Source organism: Pseudophryne corroboree, chromosome 5 (assembly GCF_028390025.1).
Source record: "Pseudophryne corroboree isolate aPseCor3 chromosome 5, aPseCor3.hap2, whole genome shotgun sequence".
In the NCBI taxonomy this organism is placed as follows: Eukaryota; Metazoa; Chordata; class Amphibia; order Anura; family Myobatrachidae; genus Pseudophryne; species Pseudophryne corroboree.
The window spans coordinates 185842917-185870367 of NC_086448.1; the positions used below are offsets into that span (position 1 = coordinate 185842917).

At 43.1% G+C, this 27451-nt stretch overlaps 1 protein-coding gene across 6 annotated transcripts in view; it reads right to left on the reverse strand.

Moving 5' to 3' along the window:
* Window positions 1–27451, reverse strand: part of DIP2C (disco interacting protein 2 homolog C) — an 820289-nt gene that overhangs the window by 745996 nt on the left and 46842 nt on the right. The window contains exon 1 of one of the 6 annotated variants that reach the window (XM_063921927.1): window positions 19629–19793. The exons of the other annotated variants lie outside the window; for them this stretch is intronic. Within the exon in view, the coding sequence (XP_063777997.1) occupies window positions 19629–19755 (127 nt within the window). The 5' untranslated portion in view covers window positions 19756–19793. Of the gene's footprint in view, window positions 1–19628; window positions 19794–27451 lie in introns of those variants that run through there. 6 annotated transcript variants of the gene reach the window in all.

Consider the following 27451-nt stretch of genomic DNA (forward strand, 5'->3'; position numbering starts at 1 on the left):
AAGAGGTTCAGTACTGGGTTAGAAGCTAGTGAGTAGTAGATAAAAATAAAACAGAAGGAACGTTCAGCACTGATCATTGGTTATGTGAGATTGGCTAACACACAGCTGAAAAAGCAGATTCAAAACACTGAGGTCACTCTTAGCAGAAACATTTGTTACGCAAACGACATTTAGCAGGGGGAAGGAATACCCCAGCACAAAAAGCTATTCCACTAAAACTAAATGACAGGACTGTCTGGCCAAACCCTCAAATTCCCAGAAAATAAAGAGATCACGAGATATGTGTGAGATAAAGAAACATGCTGTTTATCTGGAAAGCTCCACTCCTATGGCCCATTTGTAAAAAGACTTTTTAAGAACATTTGTTTCTCGGAAGAAAATAATTTTCCCCTCCAGGGCTCGCTCAATCCAAGGGCCTAATTCAGTCCTGATCGTAGCCGTACAAATTTTGCACAGCTACGATCAGCCACCCTGATATGTGGGAGGACGCCCAGCACAGGACTAGTCAGCCCCGCATGTCTGGCCCGCCCCCCCCCCCCCACCGCACGGGTGTGAAAGCATCGCACGGCGGGGATGCTAGCGCAAGCGGCGAGTAAGTCCCTACCTGCACAGCATTGCTGCGCTGCTAGGCAACTTTTTTGCGGTGTTCCGGGTCGCAGTGGCTGCATGTGATGTCACGCAGCCGCCGCGGCCCGCCCTCCGCACGGTCCGGCCATTTCAGCGTTGCCCGTACCGCACCCCAAGACGGTGGCCAAGCGCTGCCGGCCCACACTCTCCCGCCCAGTGAATGCCTCTGCCTGATTCGATCGCTGAAAATACAATTGTACAATCGTACAATACAATTGTCTCTGGTTGCACCCTTGTACATCCAGCAATTCGTGATTGATTTATTGACGGATACTAATCTGGGTTCTTCTTTCATAATTTAATATTATCAATTGTCCAGCTAGTGCAGAGTACACCCCATCTCCCCTATCCCTTTTGTGCTCTGATTCGATCGCTGGGCTGAAATGGCGATCGTATTTATGGCATGCACATGCGAGCTGCGGCACATGCGCAGTACAGACCTGATCGCCCGCTGTGCGAAAAATCACAGCAGCGATCAGGTCTGAATTAAAAGTAGGGACTACATCTAATGGCAGCCATATGCCTAACCTTTAGTAATCCAGCATAACCACACTGAAACACACAATAATGTCCAGCATCTGAGCAATCATTTAGGTAATGCTGTGCTATTGGGCTACTGCATCTGTGCAAGTTAAGGCCCATACACACTGGGTGATTTTGAGCGGAAAGCAGATCACTTTTGGTGTGTTGAGCTGCTTTCAGCTCAAAACCGCCCAGTGTATATGCCCCGGTGATGAGCGCTGATGCACGCTCCCGCTTCATCGCCAGCGTCACCTTTCATTTACTGGTATTACCAGTAGATAAACGGCTGGGTGAATGGCTTTCCATAGCAACTTGCTATGGAAAGCCGTTCACCCCCGCTGACATCGCTGGGCAGGGGGGAAAAGTGATTTTCAGCCCAGCGATGTCAGCGATCATCACTGTTCATACACGCTGGGCAAAAACGCCCAGTTTGTATGCACCTTTACACTAATAATGGTACCACAACACCATAGCACATAGTATCATAGCACAATCAAGAGCTTAATCAAAATACAATTAGTGACAAATATATACAAATCCCTGTAAACAACATTCATGTAACTGGCGAGTTGCTCTTTTGTCACTTATATATAGAGATCGAAGATCCTGTATATTTGGTGCTATCTTTTTGCAATTGAATGCACATATGGCATAAATATGTAAAACTGCCGCCTGTCCCAAATTTACAGACCCAGCAGTGCCATAGCAGATCACTAGAAGGAATCGGGACTAAGTCCGAAAAGCTGAGTGACAGGCACATCCTAGGGATGCCGTATGACTCTTGGGCAGCTATCTAGGCTGCTGTTCCCTTCATCCTTCCACCACGAGTAGAATCATTAAGATGAGTTTCCAGTATTTAGAGATGTGCTGTTTTCCACCAGTTATGCAATGAATGAGGATGGGGGAATTGAATGCACGTCAGATCCTCTCCGACGGAGAGGACCCGACAGTGCAGTATTCAATTCTCGGGCAATTCCAACAGGTTTTGCCCATTTCTCAACAATGCTGATCCGACTTTTTTGAAGTCGGATCAGCATTGTGGAATATAGACCAAAACCTGTTTGCCCGCGAATTCGACAAAACCTGTGGATCCGCTGATCCACATGGTTTTCGACAAGCACTGTTTTTTCCTATTCCTGTCGAAAAGTGCCAGTATTTCCGACTGTCGGAAATACCAGCACTAACTGAATACACCCCTTTATATTAAAGTGACTTAAAGCACAGCCTTATGGCATGTTGCCTGGAACAGTAAATTACGCTATCTGGTACTAAAGGAGTCCTATCCACAGCAATGAAGGACAGCACAGTGTACACCAGTTGTGCTCAACTTCCACGGTAGTGTGCAAACCCAGCGGGCTGCCAGGGTGGTGTGCAAGGGCACTGGGCTACAAGGGTGGTGTGCGAGGGCACTGGGCTACCAGGGTGGTGTGCGAGGGCACTGGGTACCAGGTTGGCGTGTGGCAGTGACTCTGCTAATTTCTGGCAGCATTATATAAAACTGTCCTAATTTACATTCTGGTCATTGTCAAGCTATGCTTATATGCAGAATAGAAGATGTATTTTGCAAATCCAAACCTGTTAACAGTTATAGTGCTCATACAACTCAGTTTTCTTTTATGTCTGGCTCACATATTTCACATTACACAACTGCTGAATCCTAACATTTGGCACTGGCTTCTAACTTTTGCTACAATATGTAGTCTCGCTCTAACACAAGCGTCTAGTTTCAAATCAAAGCTATGAAAAAAAAAAATTACAAATATATATATACTGCTCAAAAAAAGTAAAGGGAACACTAAAATAACACATCCTAGATCTGAATGATATATTCTTATTAAATACTTTGTTCTTTACATAGTTGAATGTGCTGACAACAAAATCACACAAAAATTATCAATGGATCAAAATTATCAATGGACCTCCATGGGTTAATAAATCAAATTTATTAACCCATGGAGGTCTGGATTTGGAGTCACCCTCAAAATTAAAGTGGAAAAACACACTACAGGCTGATCCAACTTTGATGTAATGTCCTTAAAACAAGTCAAAATGAGGCTCAGTAGTGTGTGTGGCCTCCACGTGCCTGTATGACCACCCTACAACGCCTGGGCATGCTCCTGATGAGGTGGCGGATGGTCTCCTGAGGGATCTCCTCCCAGACCTGGACTAAAGCATCCGCCAACTCCTGGACAGTCTGTGGTGCAACGCGGCGTTGGTGGATGGAGCGAGACATGAAGTGCCAGATGTGCTCAATTGGAATCAGGTCTGGGGAACGGGCGGGCCAGTCCATAGCATCAATGCCTTCGTGTTGCAGGAACTACTGACACACTCCAGCCACATGAGGTCTAGCATTGTCTTGCATTAGGAGGAACCCAGGGCCAACCGCACCAGCATATGGTCTCACAAGGGGTCTGAGGATCTCATCTTGGTACCTAATGGCAGTCAGGCTACCTCTGGCGAGCACATGGAGGGCTGTGCTCCCCCCCCAAAGAAATGCCACCCCACACCATTACTGACCCACTGCCAAACCGGTCATGCTGGAGGATGTTGGAGGCAGCAGAACGTTCTCCTTGGCGTCTCCAGACTCTGTCACATGTGTTCAGTGAGAACCTGCTTTTATCTGTGAAGAGCACAGGGCGCCAGTGGCGAATTTGCCAATCTTGGTGTTCTCTGGCAAATGCCAAACGTCCTGTACGGTGTTGGGCTGTAAGCACAACCCCCACCTGTGGATGTCGGGCCCTCATACCACCCTCATGGAGTCTGTTTCTGATCGTTTGAGTAGACACATGCACATTTGTGGCTTGCTGGAGGTCATTTTGCAGGGCTCTGGCAGTGCTCCTCCTGTTCCTCCTTGCACAAAGGCGGAGGTAGCGGTCCTGCTGCTGGGTTGTTGCCCTCCTACGGCCTCCTCCACGTCTCCTGATGTACTGTCCTGTCTCCTGGTAGCGCCTCCATGCTCTGGACACTACGCTGACAGACACCACAAACCTTCTTGCCACAGCTCGCATTGATGTGCCATCCTGGATGAGCTGCACTACCTGAGCCACTTGTGTGGGTTGTAGACTCCGTCTCATGCTACCACTAGAGTGAAAGCAACGCCAGCTTCCAAAAGTGACCAAAACATCAGCCAGAAAGCATAGGAGCTGAGAAGTGGTCTGTGGTCACCACCTGCAGAACAACTCCTTTATTGGGGGTGTCTTGCTAATTGCCTATAATTCCCACCTGTTGTCTATTCCATTTGCACAACAGCATGTGAAATTGATTGTCGATCAGTGTTGCTTCCTAAATGGACAGTTTGATTTCACAGAAGTGTGATTGACTTGGAGTTACACTGTGTTGTTTAAGTGTTCCATTTATTTTTTTGAGCAGTATATATATATATTTATAATTTTGGATACCACAAGCAATCTCTTAACCTGTGCAATAACAAAAACATAGGGCCTGCAACCTTGTATAAAATCACGTAACTTCTAGATTACTTTAAAATCCTTATAACTCTATTTGGTGGTAGATTACTGACCCACAAAATACAAAATCAGCAAATATATGCAAAGCAGAAAATAAATATACCCAAGCACAAACAGGAGTTAAAGAAACGAAATTAAACTGGTTTAATTTAAACATATCACAGCGGCTCCAATGTATCCCCCGGTTCAGATAAACTTGGACAAATATAATTATGGGTAGTAATTGCCATTTGAAGCATTAATGTTCAGACTAGGAGAACATTTTATCCACTCCAGTGACTATAACATGCCCCAGAACTGAAACATCAAGCTTTAATGTAACGGAGTTGCTAGGCCCCTGGATAGCAAGATAACATAGACTGCTTTATACAAATTATAAAGAGCAGTATGCAATGAACTGCTATTTTAAATAAGTTATGGTAAAAGAAAACAAAAAGGATTTTTTTATTATCAGGCATTTTGATTTCACATCTCATATACAATCTACTGCTTTTTCCTAAGAGAATTAAATTATCATTACGGCTCCCTATGACTTATGTGACATATATTTATACAATAAGGGAAAGTGCAGCCGAAGACAAAAAATACTGCACGAGAAACGCCAAAGAACTACAGATGTGTCCACATCACCTATTCTCAAATCAGGGCCGTCTTAACAGCAGTGTAGACCCCTGGGCAATGCCGTGCACTCAGGCCCCTACCCATCATCCATTGGTAGGGGTGGGGGGTACTATCAGTGGCAGCTTTGATGTCCTGGGGCGGCAGGCGGTGTTCTATCTTCCACTCAACATGTAGGACCTGGAGCAGTAATTTCTGCTAAATACTCCTTTACTGCACAGATGGTGGGAGATGGGGCGGGAGGGAGAACACTAAACTGTAGATGGGGGCATTGGGCTGAGTGAAGGGGCCCTGGTACATGACTTCCATGGTGGTAGTGGGTGTTTAATATGCAATGGAGGGGTGGATAGTGGAGTGGGCTTAATATTCATCTTTTTCCAGTGGGAGGGCAGCTTGACTGCAGATATCGCCAGTTCCCGGAAATAGATTTCTTAACTTTCAATGGAATAAGAAACTAGGGAGTCCCACCTTTCAGGAGGTACTGGGGGACTTGGGGATCAGAGCTCAGGAGCCAGAGCAATCCACCGATGAAAATATAAAACTGCATACCAGGCATCTGGAGCTGGAGCAGGGACCAGCTGCTCAAAGGCTGATATCTCTGGTTCTGGGCATAGTAGAGATAAGCTGCCACCGAAAGGTGAGAGTTCCAGATTTTGGAATATACCCTTAGAAAAACTGTAATACGCCCTACACACTGGGCGATAATACTGCAAGATATGAACGATCTCGTTCATTAATGAACAAGATAACGTTCATATCTGTCAGTGTGGAGGCACCAGCGATGAACGATGCGCGGCCCTGCGCTCGTTCATCGCTGATGCCCTGTCGGCTGTGTATGCAGGCCAATATGGACGAGATCGTCCATATTTGCCTGCAAGTCTACGGAGCCGGGGGGAGTGAAGAAACGTCACTCCCCCGTCACTGCCCCCACCCGCCGCCGGGTCGCCCGTATCGGCGGCTGGGCAGCACATCGCCGAGTCTGTAGGGCCCATAAGTCAGACAGAACCCAAGATATCTGGCTGGGAAAAGCAATTAACAGGCTCGGGTGGGGACCACTGCATTGAAGTCAGATATCTCCGGTTCCCCAGTGCCGAATATCAAATATCTGGTACCCCTGGCAAAAGGGGACCCTCAGCTATCAGCATAAGGTCCTTATACTCCTGGGGCCCTTAGGCAACTGCCCATTGAACCCATACGATAAGAAGGCCCTGCCTCAAATAGCTCCAGATCTCCTTGTTTATTGCTCCACTGACTTTGCGGCTTAGCTGTTTCTCCACGAATCCTAAATTCCTAGTACACTACTGTATGTGTCTGACTCATGGTTGATATAACCCAAATCTAAAATCTCTCTGAACGTTACATCTTCCCCACCAACAGTGCAACATTGTTTTGCACAGTTGTCTCATAATATGCTTTACTTACAAACATAAAATCAGGCCCTAAAAACAAACTAAGAAATTTTTTTACATAAAAGTAGTATAATGGAGTCAAGTTTAGCAAAATTGAGGAGAAAATAAAAGCACAAAATCTAAGACAAAAAGGCAAAACACAGGCCCAATATGAGCACCATGCATTGTTCTGTTAAATCTTCGGCTTTATACCAATTCCTTTGCAAGAAAAACAAATAATCCCAGGTACATAGTACAGTATGGGGTCAATTCGATAAGGTGCAAGTTGGGTCCTGCAAGCCGTTCTCACGCAAACTCAAATTGCAATCTGCATTTCAATACCCAACTCGCATTGCTTTTTCTGAGGCAATTGGCATTTTTTTGTGCGCACCCCCTGAGCAGGTGTAACGGTATGCAAAACAGTTATTTTAAGTTAAAAATGTCAGGACACAGGGCCTGATTCAGGCTTGTTAGCAAAGCAAAAAAAAGCACACAACTGGGAAATAAACATGTTACATTACAGGTTGGGCAGATGTAACATGTGCAGAGAGATTTAGATTTGGTTGGGTTATATTGTTTCTGTGCAGGGTAAATACTGGTTGCTTTTGCATATAGCCGACAAATGTTAGACAGCTTTATTTTTACACTGCAATTTAGATTTCAGTTTGAACATAACCCACGCAAATGTAAATCTCCCTGCACGTTACATCTGCCCCACCTGCAGTGCAACATAGTTTTGCCCAGTTGTGTGCTTTTTTGCTTTGCTAACAAACCGGAATCAGGCCCACATTGCAGAATTTCTTGTGCACCCCTGCCAATTAATAATCCGGCATTGGGAGGGGTTTAAATAGCATAATTTGGCCAATAAAGACATGTCCATTTTCAGGTGAATTTCTCTATAAAGCTCAATAATGGGTTAAATGATGTGGGGAAAGTATGTGGAGGTGTGGTTTTTAATGGGAGAGGGGTTTTGGACTTGCAAATGAGAACTAAAAGTGATTATTACAACTTTTTACAAAATGGTATTTAGAGACTATAAAAATCATTATTCAGGTGTTTTTCTGTATCCCAATGTGCTAGAATGATTTTAATTGATGAAAATCACTTGCTTGCAATCATTTTTCCAACCCTGATTACAAGTGCAAAAACCAGCCAACATCTTTTAAGAACCTCCAGTACGTTCCTCATGGCCACTTACAGCCTTCTATATGATCTAGCAATCTCAGTTGCCACTTTTTGGGGTCCAGGGTGGTTTCCTTTATGCACTTTTCCCAATCATTTTTTGTAGAAAAGACGCACAACCTCACCACAGGTACCACAAATTGCCTTTTCTAATCAAATCTCTCATTTATTGGTTACGCGCATTCACGCAAATTAATGCAGATTTAAATGAAAAAAATCTTGCTTTCGCAAACTCGCTCCTAACTGAAATGACCACTATAAGAAAGTAAGAAGCAAAATTGAGGATGTCAAGGTCCCGCTTGCTGGAGCCGGGTGGATGCTGCCATGAGGTCTGGCGGCGGTGGCCTATCCTCCTGCTACGCTGGTGTAGCCGCTGCTCTCCCCCGTCTCCTCCTCTCAGCTCTCTCATCTCAATCCGACTTTTTTAAAGTCTGATTGAGATGGTCGGAAACGGGGCCAAAACCTGTCGGATTTGGCCCAGTTTCCGACAGAAGCACGCGGATTGGCGGCTATTCCGCTGATCCACGTGTTTTCCGACAAGTCGGGAATTCCCGACTTGTTGGAAAAAAACAGCCCCTAATGAATAGGTTGGAACCCCTTCCGACCTAAATCTGTCGGAAGCTGCTGTCTTTCCGACAAGACGGCAGCTTCCGACACTTATTGAATATACCCCATAGAGTACTTTTGCTTTTAGCATCGGAAGTCAAACTGCTCCATGTATAAATGAAACTGCGTCAGAGTGGGCAGCACATTTCCCTCTTGATCCATGGTTTGTTTAAATGGTTAAGCAACAACTACTTTAACGATACAAAATAAGCCTTTCCTTGAACCACCAGGACAGTATAGACTTACTCTAAAAGAAACCCCTCTCCCAACAAGCTTGTATGTGATGATATCTCAGAGGTAGTTTTTAAAGACTTTCCAGTACTTTGATTTTCTATGCTTTAATGTAATGTTGGGTAGCATACAGCCTAACAACCCTTCACTTGAGGCCCCAACTACTTCCTGCTTAATCAGTGAGTGTGCCAAACAGTGCTGTCGCCCAGGATGCAGGGACCTGGGGGCTTGCGCTATCGCTGCCCCACAAGCCCGTGTATAGAATAAGTGTAGAATAAGTATAGAAGTGTCGAATAAGTATAGAAGGGCAGCTCTATAATTTCTCCTACCAGCAGCCCTCGTCACCTACACGTGACATTACATGTTTAGTGGTAAGGGCGGCCTTGGGCTCTGTTCCGGTTCTGTGCTTAATGTCCCATCTACCTCAGCTCATATTGTATGCTTTTTGCCCCGCACAACTTGATGGTTCATCAACACAGAATTAAACTGAACTTGATCTTCCACTTTGCCTTACAGACAACTCCCACATCACGTGACCTTCCCAGAATATGCCTTTGCACAGGGAGGTCACGCAGATCCTGCAACACATAGGACATCAGAGGAGGGAAAAATGTAGTATGCATTACGTACTGCAGCTGCCATATGTACGCCACAGGAAAGAGCTGCGTAAATCCTGCCTACTTAATTATCAAAGCGAGGCAAGATATTTTCAGGAAGGCCCAGTTATGCACCAGTATGTGGCAAAATTGTAATCTGTCTTTATTACTATGCTGACAGATATTTTTGCTTATGGGACACAATAAAGTTCTCCATGTTGATGGATGAAACCAGTTATACAGAACTGTACTGTGCCTGTGGCGTACAGCTAACTTTTGAAAGCTGGTGTAACATCTGGTATCCCAGAAGATTAAGCGGCCGATTCAATTAAGTGCAATGCCGACATAATATGTGCATACATTAACATAATGGGGGGAATTCAATTGTTTGAAAAGTGGGTTGGGTGTCTGTTTTTTCCTATCTAATAGATAGGAAAAAAACAGACACCCATCTGACTTTTCAAACAATTAAATATCCCCCAATATATTAACTGTGCATTTTAATACAAGCTCCTATGGGGCCCACAAACGACCATGTGCAATTGAGGGGTAATGTAGGTTGCCATTGCCGGTGTTCCAACGTTTTCATAACAGTGAGACGCAGGTATAAACAGTACATCACCTCTAATTAAATAGTCATTGAATTGTCAATTTTCTCTGCTATAGCTGGCAACTTTCAATACAAATTACAAGTTTCTGCTTATATGTTGTTGAGGTTATTTATGTATTGTTTGACCTTGAAGAGTACCAGAGTAGCCATCACTGTTTTAAAGTATTTCATATTTTCATTAACTTGCTTAAAAGTTTCACAACAGTAGTAGTAATTCTACAAAGCATGGCTCATTTTTAGAAAGTTTAAAGTTCAAACAGAATGATTAGATTAACATTTGATTCATGCTGGACTTCACAATTAGTCTACGCAATCACTGCAGCTAAATTATTTATATATTGTAGAAAATAGACATTTTTATAAATTACAACAAGCGACAGACAAAAAAAATTAATCAAAAGTACAAAAGCGTGTTGCAAATAACAAAATTAGAAAACAGAAGTCAACACTGATTAACAGAATCGTTAGCATAACAAAGGCTTTTATTTTAACAAAAATAGACATTTTTATTGCAGACTTCTATGGCAATATTGCCTGACATCTGCAATTAAAGCAGAGGTTTTGTGTACTTTTACATAATACTATAAAAACCAAGGAATAAATACATGGGGCCGGCTGTAATGCCGAGATCGGCCGGCAACCCGCATCTCCGGCCAACTCGGGCAGCATTACATCCAGCTCTTAATCTCTTTAAACGGCTGATGACTCCAGTAAAACCTTTGCAAACTAATACCTGTATCCTAAACCTTAAATCAGAAAAATTTCATATACAGGGTATATACAAAAAAAAATTAAAAAAAAAAAAAAAAAAGGTCAAAATGTATGGACACAAAAAGATTGATGGAGGGGTAAAAAGGTAGAGAAAATGGTATTATGGCAAATGTAAGGATGGTAAAACAAACTCTGATAACATTCATTGGTTAACCACTCTCCCTGTGAAGCAATTTATGGTGTACTCATCCAGAAAGACAGTGTCGCTGTACTCAACTAGGGTCATCAGTATCACCAAACTAAAGGAGATCACACACCAAATTACTAAATCTAAAAGACATAGTACACTCCAAACAACCACCACCATGATCTACAAATTTGGGGAGGGTGGGAGAGAAAGATTACAGGAAACAAAAAGGCTCAAGCAAGAACACTACTCCTTAAACAGTTGTGAATAATCCTCTCCCAACATCACTTAACACAATAGGCCAAGCCAAAAATACCAGCACCATCACTCCCACAACAATCTTTATTTAAAAGACAAAAACCATTAAACCCATTCACTGCAAAGTTATTCACCCCGAGTCATGACCTTAGGTTTTAACCAACTGCCTGAAGTGGTCGCTTCAGATTGTAACCACTCCAAAGCTGGGCTTTCCCCCGACACAGTTGCATCTGTGCTACCGTGTCAAAAGTTCCTCTTGGTAGCTGCTGGAAGGTAATCTTCCAGCAGCCGCTGGGATCAGCACACCCAAGCGGCCCCTTGGTTGCAGTGGCACCCTCCCCCTAGCGAGCTTACAGAATGTTGATCCTTCACCTGTGGCCACAGGAAGACCATCCTCCTGCAGCCCGAGCTCAGGGGTTGTTTGCGATAGGCCAGTGATGGCTAACCTTGACACTCCAGCTGTTGTTGAACTACACATCCTAGCATGCTCTGCATCAGTTTTAGCAAGGCCAAATAGCAAAACTGTAGCAGGGCATGCTGGGATGTGTAGGTCAACAACAGCTGGAGTGTCAAGGTTAGCCATCACTGCGATAGGCGATCATGATAAAATTGCTCACCAACCTGAGCTGACTGCACCCTGATTTCTCCCCCTTTCCCAGCCAAAAGTAATGAGCGATCCTGAATATCGCCCACCCCCTACTGCTGGCTGTAAAGTACAGCAAGAAATGTAAGGAAAATGGTTTACCTGTGGATTTGTTTTAATGATTATATTACGTAAACAGCAGCTATTTAACCCAGAGTTCCATTAGCTATTTACATTATTTTATTTTAAAAAAAAACCTACAACTATGGTGACATTTTTGTTTTTAAATATTAGCCAACCAAGTGGTGAAACTGCATTGGGGTTTAAGTCAACCCTCTGCTGCTCAAACTCAGAGTAACCCATCTCATTTTCTGCAGGCATTGCAAAAGAGAAAGCTTTAATGAAGACTTTTTCTCATAGCAGGTGGATTAACAAACAACTCCATCATTCCTACATGTATCCAGACCAATGTCACAGTGTGACAATATTCAGTCTTTGAAAACGAATAATTAAATAACATTTACCAATAAAAAACTAATATTTCATACCTTTCCTTGCCAAATAAAACAACTAAGTTTGCACACACAAACACAAAAAGGTAGTACATCTTTAAGAACAGTACAACAAACATAACTACAATGCACTACTTAGTTTCATAGATAGGTATTGTTTTCCCTATGATGGTAAAAGCTTTATAAAAGTTTAATGTTCGGATCTGCCCAGGCCAGAAGATATTACACAAAGTGGGAAAATTGCAGTGTACTATAGCTAGGGATCACTACAAAGGTTATATACAGTGATCTAAGACATATACGTGTGACTGAAACGTGTGTCATATCACATGCACTGAATGATCAGATCCATGTGGTGTTCCCTGCCCAAGAAGGAACCATCCGAGGCAGGCATCTGGGAGCACTGCTTAGGTTACATCTACCAGAGTGTGAAGTCAGCAGAAGTAGAACATCCAGGTGGGGGGGAGAAGTTATGAGCCCAATAACATTATACGAGTTGTCACAGATAGAGGTTTCCTTATACATCCAGCCTCAATATGCCATGTAGTGCAAGATACCTGGCGTGAGGAAGCTGTCAAGTATCGTGCAACTCTGCTGACGTCGGGCATCTTATTTTGTGAAAAATGGATGCATGAGGAGACTGTGCGGATTAATGTGATATATGACACTTGCATATTGTGTATGTCCGAGTTTGTATACGGAGCAGAATAGTACTTGCATGCTGCCGCTGTTACGTTGTAGCACTACGTGTACAGATTCAGAGACTCAGTGGCACACATATATACAAATGTCATATCAAATTAATCAGCACAGTGTTCTCATGGGTCCTAGTCACATTGCATTATAACTATTGGCGTGTACACACGGTGCGATGCACTATACAACCCGACAATGGGGGTCATTCAAAATTGATCACTCGTTAGCAACTTTCTGCAGAGCTGCGATCAGGTTAAATCTCTGCAAAACTGTGCATGCGTATGCACCGCATTGCGCAGGCACATCGTACTGGTACAAAAAGGATCAGTGCTGGGCGATGGATTTAACTAAGTATCCATTCGCACAGCCGATTGCAAGGTGATTGACAGAAAGAGGGCGTTTGTGGGTGTCAACTGACCGTTTTTTGGGAGTGTGCAGAAAAATGCAGGTGTGTCCAAGCGTTTGTAAGGCGGGTGTCTGACGTCAATTCCGGGACCAAAAAGACTGAAGTGATCGCAGCGGCTACGTCCAGAGCTACTCAGAAACTGCCGAAAACTTTTTGTGCCGTCAGCTGCAAAAGCGTTTGCACACTCGCAAAGCCAAAATACACTCCCCAATAGGCGGCGACTATCTGATCGCAGCGCTGCAAAAAGTTGCTAGTGAGCGATCAACTCGGAATGACCCCCATTGACTATTCGATGTGGCCGGAGCCCAGCCCCACAGATATAGTCAATGTTGGGCTGCCTGCAGAGTCTATTTTTCCTTGCAATGCCAATCCCGCGGGACCGTGCATCAGCATCGCAAGGACTATACACACTATATAGTCAAAATCGTTAAAAAAAATTGCACCCTGTGTACACACCTTAAGATGCATTTTCTGTGGAAAAAAAAAAAAAAAAAAAAGATGCCCAGAACCAGGTGACTCTCACGCGACCTGGCATGCCAAGCGGGGCTGTTTGGCGTGACTGCAGCAAAGGTGTATGAGTACACCACTGTATTCCTCAGTACTTCTTATGTAGAGTAGCTTTAAAAGTCTTAAGCTGGGTACACACTAGACGACACTTTAAACTAATTTGCTGATAACGGCACATCGTTATGCCAAATTTGATTTAACGACCAGTGTGTACGCATTTCTGCAGGTCGCTAGCGAGGTCCTCTGTACATGCAGCTCAACTTTGAAAAGGTTGCTAACTACTAGGTGCAAATTGTCCAGTGTGTACGCTATCAGCGGAATCGTATCATTTGCATGTCGTCTAATGTGTACCCAGCTTAATTTAACAAATACAGTCTGAGAAAAGTGTCATTAAAATAACCTCTGGAGAAAATCAGTAACAAATTCTGTTCTGCTCTGTAGGTTTGGGGACAATCATTTTACTTTAGGCATAATGCATTAACAGGGGCTGTCCTGTGCGATGAAGAAAGACTCTGAATTGTGTAAGGTTTTGATACTTATTGTTATTCTTTATTACTCTGACTACCCAGGGTTGACAAAAATTTCTGGCAACTTACATGACGACGACTTCGTACCTGATCATCCTTTCGAAAAACAAAACTGGTGCCATGTCTCTGAATAATTAGAGGGCCTGATAACAGATAGCCTGTATATATTATTTTTTCAGACTACATAGTAACATACATAAAACTAATTTGGATTCACAGCAAAAAGGCAAATGCTTGCTTATTACAGGTACTCTAATAAACAGCATGTGTTAGGTATATTATATTTCACTAAATCCATTAAGAGTCAGCATAAAACATTGTGAAAACCACCAAACTCACTTAGACCATTTTCTTCCCAAGCCATTACTTCTCCACCCATCTCAGGTTATACATCAATTTCCAAATATTTAATGCGTATTAGTGACATTGCATCTGTTTCCTCCAAGCCTCAATTCCGCTCAAACCAAAAAGAAAAATGTTAATAGGTGATTTTAAAAACTGGCACTTTGTTGTAGGAAAAATGTGAACACCAAAAATCTATAGTGTAACGTAAGGTCACTATCCTGAAAGAAGAGCCTGTAATTTCTATATTCAAGTATTTAGGTGTACACGTGTGTGTAAATTCGTTGAGGTGCTCTTTCAGGAACGAGTGCAAATAGAACATGCAAAATGTGGCCCTTTAAAAGTCTGAGGACAAGACCCTAAATTCAAAACCCTTCCACAAGGCATGACATATGCTTTTTCCATGTCATCATCTAATTAAAATAATCTCATCCCCCCAAAGCAAAGTTTTAATGTTGCATATTAAACACAGAAGACGGGTCATTCCCCCTCCTAATACAAATATTACTAATCCCTATTCACCGAATTCTTCCCATCAGTTACTGAAAAACATGGCATCTACTCACTTTGGCCCAATTCCAAGACTTGCCCCTTGTAACTGGAACATCCTTAATGAGTTAAGTGTTAACTATTTTTAAAATAAAGTTTTTATTTAGGGTCTTTAGCTTTACATTTAATTATTACTTGAGCTTAATTAGTGGTCCTGTAGTAAATTGAAAGGATTTATGGTAAACACAAAACATTGGGTTATCAGTGGTTTAATTTGAAAACCTACGCTTGTTGTTTTGACAAAAGCTACAGAGTGAGATCAATTTCTGTGCTTAATTAGCACCAAGAAGTAGCACATTACTTCAATATTTATTTCGCTCATGTCCTTGATGAGGTTACATACAAGATAACTGAATTTTTCATACAAACATCCGCAATTAAATTACAACTCAGAGGGAGGGGCAACAAAATCTACACTTTGCTGATGTCATTATAATGCTTTTATATCAGTAAAACAGGGACAGACAAAATGAGGTTACATTCAGGATCTAGTTACTGATTTCTAGACTCTAGCAAAATAAGTCTAATGAGGAAAAAAAAGCTTTTTTTTTTTGATAATTTTTTAAACTCAAGTCCCTGGTAAACCATAAGCAGCTTGAAAGTTAAATGTTTTCCTTTGTTTCTTCAAACAGCTATTTATTTATCAATCTGCAGATTTTCAAGTGACATGTGCCTCCCATGGCAACCACAGTTACATGGCACATAACGTAGTGAGCGGAAAGCCTCACTTAGCTTTGACTGCACTGTGACTTTCTTCTTCTCCCCACTACGATCACATGCTGTGCAGACTGTCTGAGAGTCTGTGTAGCAAATTGACTGTGTCTGGCATTCAAACAATGTGCTTTCTGATTGCTTTGTACATTGACCCTACGACAGCAATATTTATTTTCACTGAAGAGAGGAACTACAAAAAAATTGCTTGATCACATCTTCTAGGAGCCTCATAAGATACAATAAATCTGGTCATGGTATCGTAAAAATTTTGCAGTGTTTTTACGCACCGACGACCGATCTACTGACAAGTCTTGAGATACGTCTTCTTGATTAGGCAGACATTGTACAAATAACCTGCATGGTGTGTATAAAGACATGATCTTTCCTTCTTATCAATAGGAGAAATAAATCAGAGGATCGGAAGAAACGTGTATACGCGGGAATATTGGAGGTTTTCTTCACACGGACTAATCGGGAGTTCATCGTATCGTAAGTAAAAAAAAAAAAAAAGAGCCTACCAGAAACCAGTGAATATAAGACAAAAAAAAAACACTTTTAAGTTAAATTTCAGGAAATACTGGGACATACTTATTTGCTATACACACAACTTTTAAAAACACCAAACTTAAATTTATGTTTAATTAGCTGGCAGGAGCAAAAGGTCACTCATGGAAGAGTTTGCAGGGGAACAAAAATGCCAACTGATCTTGAAGAGTTTCTAATTTAAGACAGGAATGTGATTCAAAACATACACATACATTTCTAGCTCACCCTCTACAATCCCTGCGGTGCACTCGCACGTCTCTAAAGACATGGCAGACATGCGGGTGGAACTGCTCTGACATATCAGTGAAAATCGTGTAACGCATTGACTATGGAAGTTCCTAAACCAGCTTGTTAACAAACAAGTAGCATATACTGTATATTGACATAAAAGTAACAGGTGCAGCTAGAGTTTTCAACATTTATAACTTGGCTCTTGGTCACCAGAATATATACGCACAGTCGTTAAAAATGGATTGACTGTCATCATTAGTAAGAGAAACAGAAGCAAATAAATATCTGACACATTAATACAGCTATACTACATTTAGATGCATCAAACCTATATGAGATGCTGTAGGCTTGCGAATCGCCTCCATCTCTAGATGTTCTTGCCAAGTACATTTTTTTTAACCATAAGAATGTATCATTAAAAAGCACTGTCCAGCTTTAAAGATCAATAATGAAAGGCACATCTTCAGAGTAATCTTATAGCCATTCTAAATACAGTATCTGAAAGTGCAAAATGATTCTCCCCCAAAAATTTTTTTTACTAAACTAGAAAACTATAACCGTCTTCCTTGTTTACATAAAAAATAAATCTCTCTCTCTCTGGCAAATCATAATTAAAAAGAAAATGTTGGATGGAAGTTAAAGGTCAGGAAACTGATCTATTAACAAAACTGATGGACTAGAAAACTAAAAATGTACAACAATGAGGTTACACACATAGCAATATCTGCATTTCATATAAAAAATATCCAGCCTCAGTCACGATATTCTATAAAACAATCAGTGCGGATTGAAGTAACAGGGTAAGAAAACCCGTTACTGGAACTGTGGAATCATTCTGTTGTTTCGGAACAGAGTATAAAGTTAGCAGATATATTAAGACAATTACAGGGAAACAATTAACTAAAAATCCAATGTTGCTGCTTTTTAATGATCACATCTCCGAGCATGCTTAGGAGGGCAAGAGTTTTTAGCAGATATTAATCACACAGAAATGGTTGAAAACACATCCCCCCCAAAAATGCATTTCTTCTAGATTCTGTACAAATTGTGACTAATAGATACATTTGATGCTGAGCGACAAATACCAATTCACCAAATAAAAAGGATTTTACGGTAACATCTTATTCACACCAGGAAGCGCAATACTTAATGGCTACACCTAGGCATACAGCATAAGGACATTAGGGAGATTAGCAGTAGATGGCATGTGTGATGGGGAGGGATTGCCTAACCCACTTAACTGGCTCATCCTGTACAAAAACTGTTTGTTTGTTTTTTATGGAATTAGGTCAAGAATATATTCTTTACAAGTAAATCTATAAATTCAGATTTTCTATATACATTTTATATGGATTTCCTATATAACTCATTAACATACATGTTTATAATATAGAAAACTTTAGGGGGGATGGGTTGGGGAGTTATCACAGTGCTGGGAGCCTGGCCGCTGAAGTACGATTACCTAGGTCCTATTAGAAGATTGTTTTGGAAGGGTTTTCTTTATATGAAACCTACCCCTCAAGCCCACATCCTAGATGTTATCCTTTACTCATACATTCAATCTGCATCCAAATCCGGCTGTTAACATTTAAAACACATTCAGAAAAAGTCCGTATCTCACACAAGACACTGCAAAAACGTCACTTCCTTTGGAATATAAGCCTCCACCGGCAGGGTCCTCTTCCATCATGTACTTTTCTTCTCTTACTTAGACTATCTCCTACACCAAACTCCTTACACTGGCACCTAGCCCTCAGTTTCGGCCACCCTGATGTTTATTTCAGTGTCATGTTTGTTTATGCTGAAATGCTTATATACCATGCACTTGTCCCGCACAGTACTAAATTAATAAAAAAATTATTTTGTATTCCAAAAGTAGTAACAGTCGATTTCTACTAAACTGCATTCAAAATGAGGGCAATTCTAGACACCACCTATCATTCAGTACTCAATGAAAATACATCAAACATCCCCCCCCCAAAAAAAAAAAAAAGATAATGGGGGGGGGGGGGGGGATCAATTAGCCACAGTGATTTCCCACATGCCAATGATATCCAGGGGATATTCAATTAATCCCCGAAGAAAGCCTGCAGGCTGCATTGAACAGGGGTTTCTTTTTGGTCAGACCTGAAAAGAAATCTACCAAAAATAGCTCATTATCGGGTGCCCAAATCATGTTAACACAAAGGTCTGGGAATTTATGCCGGATTATGTGTGTTCAATCCCGATAACAGGGTTATTTATCAAGCAAGACAAAGGACTCTAATTGAATACCACTGGGCATTAAAGCACAAGTCTACCACCTCTTCACACCAGGTAATTTGCCAGGTAATTTCCCCCCTGTGTCTTTGAGAAAGCTGCTAGGAAAAGTGGAGATTGTATATACTGCATTAGACTATACAGGGGAAGTGTGCTGCAAAGTGATAGGCTTGTAGTCTCCTAGTGAACCACGGTGATCTGCACAAATTGGGAAATTCACATACTGGGGCAAGTCGCACTATTTTTGGAGAGTGCATTTAGTGTGCAGGCTCCAATCTAATTTGCATACATTTAATACTGTACTAATTTCAGACTAAACCATATTTTTACACTGTGCTCTCAACTCTTCAACTCGTTACATAGTCTGAAAGAAAGTGATTATCCTTTAGTTTGCAGAATGTCTTTAAAATTTTCATGTTTCCAATTAAATGCAGCATAATTATATTGAAAAATGGCATGCTGGGAATTTTAATTTACCAGCCTCTGAAGGGTCAACAGTTGCCTATTCAAAATAGATATTAAACTCTGTAAAATCATTCTGGCAAAGACAAAACGGGCTAAAGTTATCTGAATTCCCCCCCCCGAAACCTAGACACAATATCACAATAAATGGAATCAGTCTTTCCATGTAAGCCAGCACATCCCATTGCAGTTACATGGAGAGTGGCTCTAGGGTTGCTGTTGAATAGGTAAACCCTACAGTTTAATAGAAAGAACAGATTGAGGTCACTCAGTTGTTATCTCAGCATTTACCTGCTTGCAAATGAAACAGAAGTCTCTTACAACCTAGCAAATCTTGGCACCCCCTGCTGTTCTCTAGCCGGCCACTTTGCAGCAAGTCTTTACTCCCTTGGGTGTTCTTCTCGGTGTGACTTTCCATAGTGACACGTCTGGTACTTCACGACTCAACAAACACCGTTCCTCCAGCTATGTATAGCACAGCACAAAATGATTAATCTACCTTCATAAACACACTGTGAAAACCTGACTATAGCACTGTAGATGAACAAAGAATAACAATTCTATGCTACTCTAATTCTTCAATGGATTAACATCAGGCAAGATTTGTTGGTTTACAGGGAACAGACTGACAAATCACTAACCCAGCACAACATGATCGGATTTTCAGATGGTGAGCTGTGCATATGTGATGAATACATAACACCGGTGGTCATAAAGAGCCATTAATGAAGTTGCACAAACGCACCTGCAGTGCAAAATTCCTGCATGAATACACCAATATCAATACAGGTTGAGTATCCCATATCCAAATATTCCGAAATACGGAATATTCCGAAATACGGACTTTTTTGAGTGAGAGTGAGATAGTGAAACCTTTGTTTTTTGATGGCTCAATGTACACAAACTTTGTTTAATACACAAAATTATTACAAATATTGTATTAAATGACCTTCAGGCTGTGTGTATAAGGTGTATATGAAACATAAATGAATGATGTGAATGTACACACACTTTGTTTAATGCACAAATTTATAAAAAATATTGACTAAAATGACCTTCAGGCTGTGTGTATAAGGTGTATATGTAACATAAATGCATTATGTGCTTAGATTTAGGTCCCATCACCATGATATCTCATTATGGTATGCAATTATTCCAAAATACGGAAAAATCCGATATCCAAAATACCTCTGGTCCCAAGCATTTTGGATAAGGGATACTCAACCTGTAGTTACAATTGTTGCTGCAATAGGAACTTAAATTCCCTGTATATAAAAGTATAGAGGAATACAGTTTGGAGTATCTTATATTAAATATTATACATATATTATAAATATGTATCAGTAACTTGCAGTGTGATAAATGGCTAGGGACAGATTTACACACATATATGAACCTGAGGGTCTATATGGGAATTATACAAGTGCAGCAGCAAATACTGCTGGAAATTTGGTGAGTTTCGATCATAGATGAGTAGATAAGGGAGGCAGGTGAGGCACTGCCTCACCTGTCTGTACATCACTGATATATACATATATACCCAATCACATTTAAACACGGCTTACAGAAAGTTGTAAGCTGATCATTGTACATCATGTATCAAGCATTGGAGAGAGATAAAGAGGAGAAGTTACCCAAAGCAACCAATCAGCTTATGCCATTTCATAGACTGTGCTAGATAAACCCATTAGTTTAAACCCATTGGTTGCATTTGGCAACTGCTACACTTTATAGCTCTCACCTTATCAGCTTGATAGATCTACCACCATTTATAGGCACAATCCAACAAAAGAAGCCTATTTTTATAGTAACTCTTGATGGCTGGTTCAGTCAGCTGAATAGTTCGGGTGTAGTCGAGTATGCCGGCGGCCGGAATCCCGAGGACCAGCATACCGGTGCCGGCATACCGACAGCTGGGCGACCGCAAATGAGCCCCTTGCGGGCACGGTGGCGCGCCACGCTATTTAATTCTCCCTCCAGGGGGGGTTGTGGACCCCCAAGAGGGAGAAAAAGTGTCGATATGCCGGCTGTCGGGATTCCGGTGCCGGTACACTGTGCGCCGGGATCCCGACAGCCGGCAAACTGAAGACCACTCGAATAGTTTCACAGGATTTCAGTCTAGTAAAACATTGCTAATTTCTACTGAAAATAAACAATATTATGCCTGGAAGGGTGTGTAGCCAGAGTCACACATCGGGAAAGGCTCCTATGGGACTTGTATCTACTCAGAGTGGAGGGAGTCATTCTGTGTACTGAACCAATAAACCAGTGATAACACGGAGGAATAATGCACCATTTGTGTAGCCGAAAACAACGCTGAAAATAAGAATTTACTTACCGATAATTCTATTTCTCGGAGTCCGTAGTGGATGCTGGGGTTCCTGAAAGGACCATGGGGAATAGCGGCTCCGCAGGAGACAGGGCACAAAATGTAAAGCTTTAGGATCAGGTGGTGTGCACTGGCTCCTCCCCCTATGACCCTCCTCCAAGCCTCAGTTAGGTACTGTGCCCGGACGAGCGTACACAATAAGGAAGGATTTATGAATCCCGGGTAAGACTCATACCAGCCACACCAATCACACTGTACAACCTGTGATCTGAACCCAGTTAACAGTATGATAACAGCGGAGCCTCTGAAAAGATGGCTCACAACAATAATAACCCGATTTTTGTAACTATGTACAAGTAATGCAGATAATCCGCACTTGGGATGGGCGCCCAGCATCCACTACGGACTCCGAGAAATAGAATTATCGGTAAGTAAATTCTTATTTTCTCTATCGTCCTAGTGGATGCTGGGGTTCCTGAAAGGACCATGGGGATTATACCAAAGCTCCCAAACGGGCGGGAGAGTGCGGATGACTCTGCAGCACCGAATGAGAGAACTCCAGGTCCTCCTTAGCCAGGATATCAAATTTGTAGGATTTTACAAACGTGTTTGCCCCTGACTAAATAGCCGCTCGGCAAAGTTGTAAAGCCGAGACCCCTCGGGCAGCCGCCCAAGATGAGCCCACCTTCCTTGTGGAATGGGCATTTACATATTTTGGCTGTGGCAGGCCTGCCACAGAATGTGCAAGCTGAATTGTATTACACATCCAACTAGCAAAAGTCTGCTTAAAAGCAAGAGCACCCAGTTTGTTGGGTGCATACAGGATAACAGCAAGTCAGTTTTCCTGACTCCAGCCGTCCTGGAACCTATATTTTCAGGGCCCTGACCACATCTAGCAACTTGGAGTCCTCCAAGTCCCTAGTAGGCGCAAGACACCACAATAAGCTGGTTCAGGTGAAACACTGACACCACCTTAGGGAGAGAACTGGGGACGAGTCCGCAGCTCTGCCCTGTCCGAATGGACAAACAGATATGGGCTTTTTTGAGAAAAAAACCACCAATTTGACACTCGCCTGGTCCAGGCCAGGTCCAAGAGCATGTTCACTTTTCATGTGAGATGCTTCAAATCCACAGATTTGACTGGTTTTAAACCAATGTGTTTTGAGGAATCCCAGAACTACGTTGAGATCCCACAGTGCCACTGGAGGCACAAAAGGGGGTTGTATATGCAATACTCCCTTGACAAACTTCTGGACTTCAGGAACTGAAGCCAATTCTTTCTGGAAGAAAAATCGACAGGGCCGAAATTTGAACCTTAATGGACCCCAATTTGAGGCCCATAGACACTCCTGTTTGCAAGAAATGCAGGAATCGACCGAGTTGAAATTTCTTCGTGGGGCCTTCCTGGCCTCACACCACGCAACATATTTTCGCCACATGTGGTGATAATGTTGTGCGGTCACCTCCTTTCTGGCTTTGACCAGGGTAGGAATGACCTCTTCCTGAATGCCTTTTCCCTTAGGATCCGGCGTTCCACCGCCATGCCGTCAAACGCAGCTGCGGTAAGTCTTGGAACAGACATGGTACTTGCTGAAACAAGTCCCTTCTTAGCGGCAGAGGCCATAAGTCCTCTGTGAGCATCTCTTGAAGTTCCGGGTACCAAGTCCTTCTTGGCCAATCCGGAGCCATGAGTATAGTTCTTACTCCTCTACGTCTTATAATTCTCAGTACCTTAGGTATGAAAAGCAGAGGATGGAACACATACACCGACTGGTACACCCACGGTGTTACCAGAACGTCCACAGCTATTGCCTGAGGGTCTCTTAACCTGGCGCAATACCTGTCCCGTTTTTTGTTCAGACGGGACGCCATCATGTCCACCTTTGGTAATTCCCAACGGTTTACAATTATGTGGAAAACTTCCCCATGAAGTTCCCACTCTGCCGGGTGGAGGTCGTGCCTACTGAGGAAGTCTGCTTCCCAGTTTCCATTCCCGGAATGAAAAACTGCTGACAGTGCTATCACATGATTTTCCGCCCAGCGAAAAGTCCTTGCAGTTTTTGCCACTGCCCTCCTGCTTCTTGTGCCGCCCTGTCTATTTACGTGGGCGACTGCCGTGATGTTTTATCCCACTGGATCAATACCGGCTGACCTTGAAGCAGAGGTCTTGCTAAGCTTAGAGCATTATAAATTTACCCTTAGCTATATTTATGTGGAGAAAAATCTCCAGACTTGATCACACTCCCTGGAAATTTTTTCCTTGTGTGACTGCTCCCCAGCCTCTCGGGCTGGCCTCCGTGGTCACCAACATCCAAAACTGAATGCCGAATCTGCGGCCCTCTAGAAGATGAGCACTCTGTAACCACCACAGGAGAGACACCCTTGTCCTTGGATATAGGGTTATCCGCTGATGCATCTGAAGATGCGATCCGAACCATTTGTCCAGCAGATCCCACTGAAAAGTTCTTGCATGAAATCTGCCGACTGGAATTGCTTCGAAGGAAGTCACCATTTTTTTTTTTTTTACCATGGCCCTTGTGCAATGATGCACTGATTTTAGGAGGTTCCTGACTAGCTCGGATAACTCCCTGGCTTTCTCTTCCGGGAGAAACACCTTTTTCTGGACTGTGTCCAGAATCATCCCTAAGCACAGGAGACTTGTTGTCGGGATCAGCTGCGATTTTGGAATCTTTAGAATCCACCCCTGCTGTTGTAACAGTATCCGAGATAGTGCTACTCCGACCTCCAACTGTTCCCTGGACTTTGCCCTTATCAGGAGATCGTCCAAGTAAGGGATAATTAAGACGCCTTTTCTTCGAAGAAGAACCATCATTTCGGCCATTACCTTGGTAAAGACCCGGGGTGCCGTAGACAATCCAAACGGCAGCGTCTGAAACTGATAGTGACAGTTCTGTACCACGAACCTGAGGTACCCTTAGTGATAAGGGCAAATTTGGGACATGGAGGTAAGCATCCCTGATGTCTCGGGACACCAGATAGTCCCCTTCTTCCCGGTTCGTTATCACTGCTCTGAGTGACTCCATCTTGATTTGAACCTTTGTAAGTGTTCAAATTTTTTTAGATTTAGAATAGGTCTCACCTAGCCTTCTGGCTTCAGTACCACAATATAGTGTGGAATAATACCCCTTTTCTTGTTGTAGGAGGGGTAATTTAATTATCACCTGCTGGGAATACAGCTCGTGAATTTTTCCCATACTGCCTCCTTGTCGGAGGGAGACCTTGGTAAAGCAGCCTTCAGGAGCCTGCGCAGGGGAAACGTCTCGACATTCCAAACTGTACCCCTGGGATACTACTTGTAGGATCCAGGGGTCCTGTACGGTCTCAGCGTCATGCTGAGAGCTTGTCAGAAGGGTTGGAACGCTTCTGTTCCTGGGAATGGGCTGCCTGCTGCAGTCTTCTTCCCTTTCCTCTATCCCTGGGCAGATATGACTCTTATAGGGATGAAAGGACTGAAGCTGAAAAGACGGTGTCTTTTTCTGCAGAGATGTGACTTAGGGTAAAAACGGTGGATTTTCCAGCAGTTGCCGTGGCCACCAGGTCCGATGGACCGACCCCAAATAACTCCTCTTCCTTTATACGGCAATACACCTTTGTGCCGTTTGGAATCTGCATCACCTGACCACTGTCGTGTCCATAAACATCTTCTGGCAGATATGGACATCGCACTTACTCTTGATGCCAGAGTGCAAATATCCCTCTGTGCATCTCGCATATATAGAAATACATCCTTTAAATGCTCTATAGTCAATAAAATACTGTCCCTGTCAAGGGTATCAATATTTTTAGTCAGGGAATCCGACCAAGCCACCCCAGCTCTGCACATCCAGGCTGAGGCGATCGCTGGTCGCAGTATAACACCAGTATGTGTGTATATACTTTTTATGATATTTTTCCAGCCTCCTGTCAGCTGGCTCCTTGAGGACGGCCCTATCTAAAGACGGTACCGCCACTTGTTCTGATAAGCGTGTGAGCGCCTTATCCACCCTAAGGGGTGTTTCCCAACGCGCCCTAACTTCTGGCGGGAAAGGGTATACCGCCCATATTTTCTATCGGGGGGAACCCACGCATCATCACACACTTCATTTAATTTATCTGATTCAGGAAAAACTACGGTAGTTTTTTCACATCCCACATAATACCCTCTTTTGTGGTACTTGTAGTATCAGAAATATGTAACACCTCCTTCATTGCCCTTAACGTGTGGCCCTAATAAGGAATACGTTTGTTTATTCACCGTCGACACTGGATTCAGTGTCCCTGTCTGTGTCTGTGTCGACCGACTAAAGTAAACGGGCGTTTTAAAACCCCTGACGGTGTTTTTGAGACGTCTGGACCGGTACTAATTGTTTGTCGGCCGTCTCATGTCGTCAACCGACCTTGGCGCGTGTTGACATTATCACGTAATTCCCTAAATAAGCCATCCATTCCGGTGTCGACTCCCTAGAGAGTGACATCACCATTACAGGCAATTGCTCCGCCTCCTCACCAACATCGTCCTCATACATGTCGACACACACGTACCGACACACAGCACACACACAGGGAATGCTCTGATAGAGGACAGGACCTACTAGCCCTTTGGAGAGACAGAGGGAGAGTTTGCCAGCACACACCAAAAACGCTATAATTATATAGGGACAACCTTATAGAAGTGTTTTCCCTTATAGCATCTTTTTTATATATTTCTAACGCCAAATTAGTGCCCCCCCTCTCTGTTTTAACCCTGTTTCTGTAGTGCAGTGCAGGGGAGAACTTGGGAGCCTTCCCTCCAGCCTTTCTGTGAGGGAAAATGGCGCTGTGTGCTGAGGAGATAGGCCCCGCCCCTTTTTTGGTGGCCTCGTCTCCCGCTCTTAACGGATTCTGGCAGGGGTTAAATATCTCCATATAGCCCCCGGAGGCTATATGTGAGGTATTTTTAGCCAAAAAAGGTTTTCATTTGCCTCCCAGGGCGCCCCCCTCCCAGCGCCCTGCACCCTCAGTGACTGCCGTGTGAAGTGTGCTGAGAGGAAAATGGCGCACAGCTGCAGTGCTGTGCGCTACCTTAAGAAGACTGAGGAGTCTTCTGCCGCCGATTCTGGACCTCTTCTCGTTTCAGCATCTGCAAGGGGGCCGGCGGCGAGGCTCCGGTGACCATCCAGGCTGTACCTGTGATCGTCCCTCTGGAGCTAATGTCCAGTAGCCAAGAAGCCAATCCATCCTGCACGCAGGTGAGTTCACTTCTTCTCCCCTAAGTCCCTCGTTGCAGTGATCCTGTTGCCAGCAGGACTCACTGTAAAATAAAAAACCTAAGCTAAACTTTTCTAAGCAGCTCTTTAGGAGAGCCACCTAGATTGCACCCTTCTCGGCCGGGCACAAAAATCTAACTGAGGCTTGGAGGAGGGTCATAGGGGGAGGAGCCAGTGCACACCACCTGATCCTAAAGCTTTACTTTTTGTGCCCTGTCTCCTGCGGAGCCGCTATTCCCCATGGTCCTTTCAGGAACCCCAGCATCCACTAGGACGATAGAGAAATACTATTTATTATACAAAATTTTAAATTGAAAACTTTTAGAATGAGTAATTATGTGCATACATTAAGAAGACTCTCATTGTGCTACAAATTGAAGTCTATCCATTAAATGTGTGACCTGGGGCCCACACATTGCTGGGAATTCTACTGTAACAGCAAACCCTGTGATGTAAGCCATGGGTTGTTGTATGTCATGGACTAAACCACTTTTAATTACAGAAATGCAGACCATTTTTTGTGTGTTTTTTTAATTGAA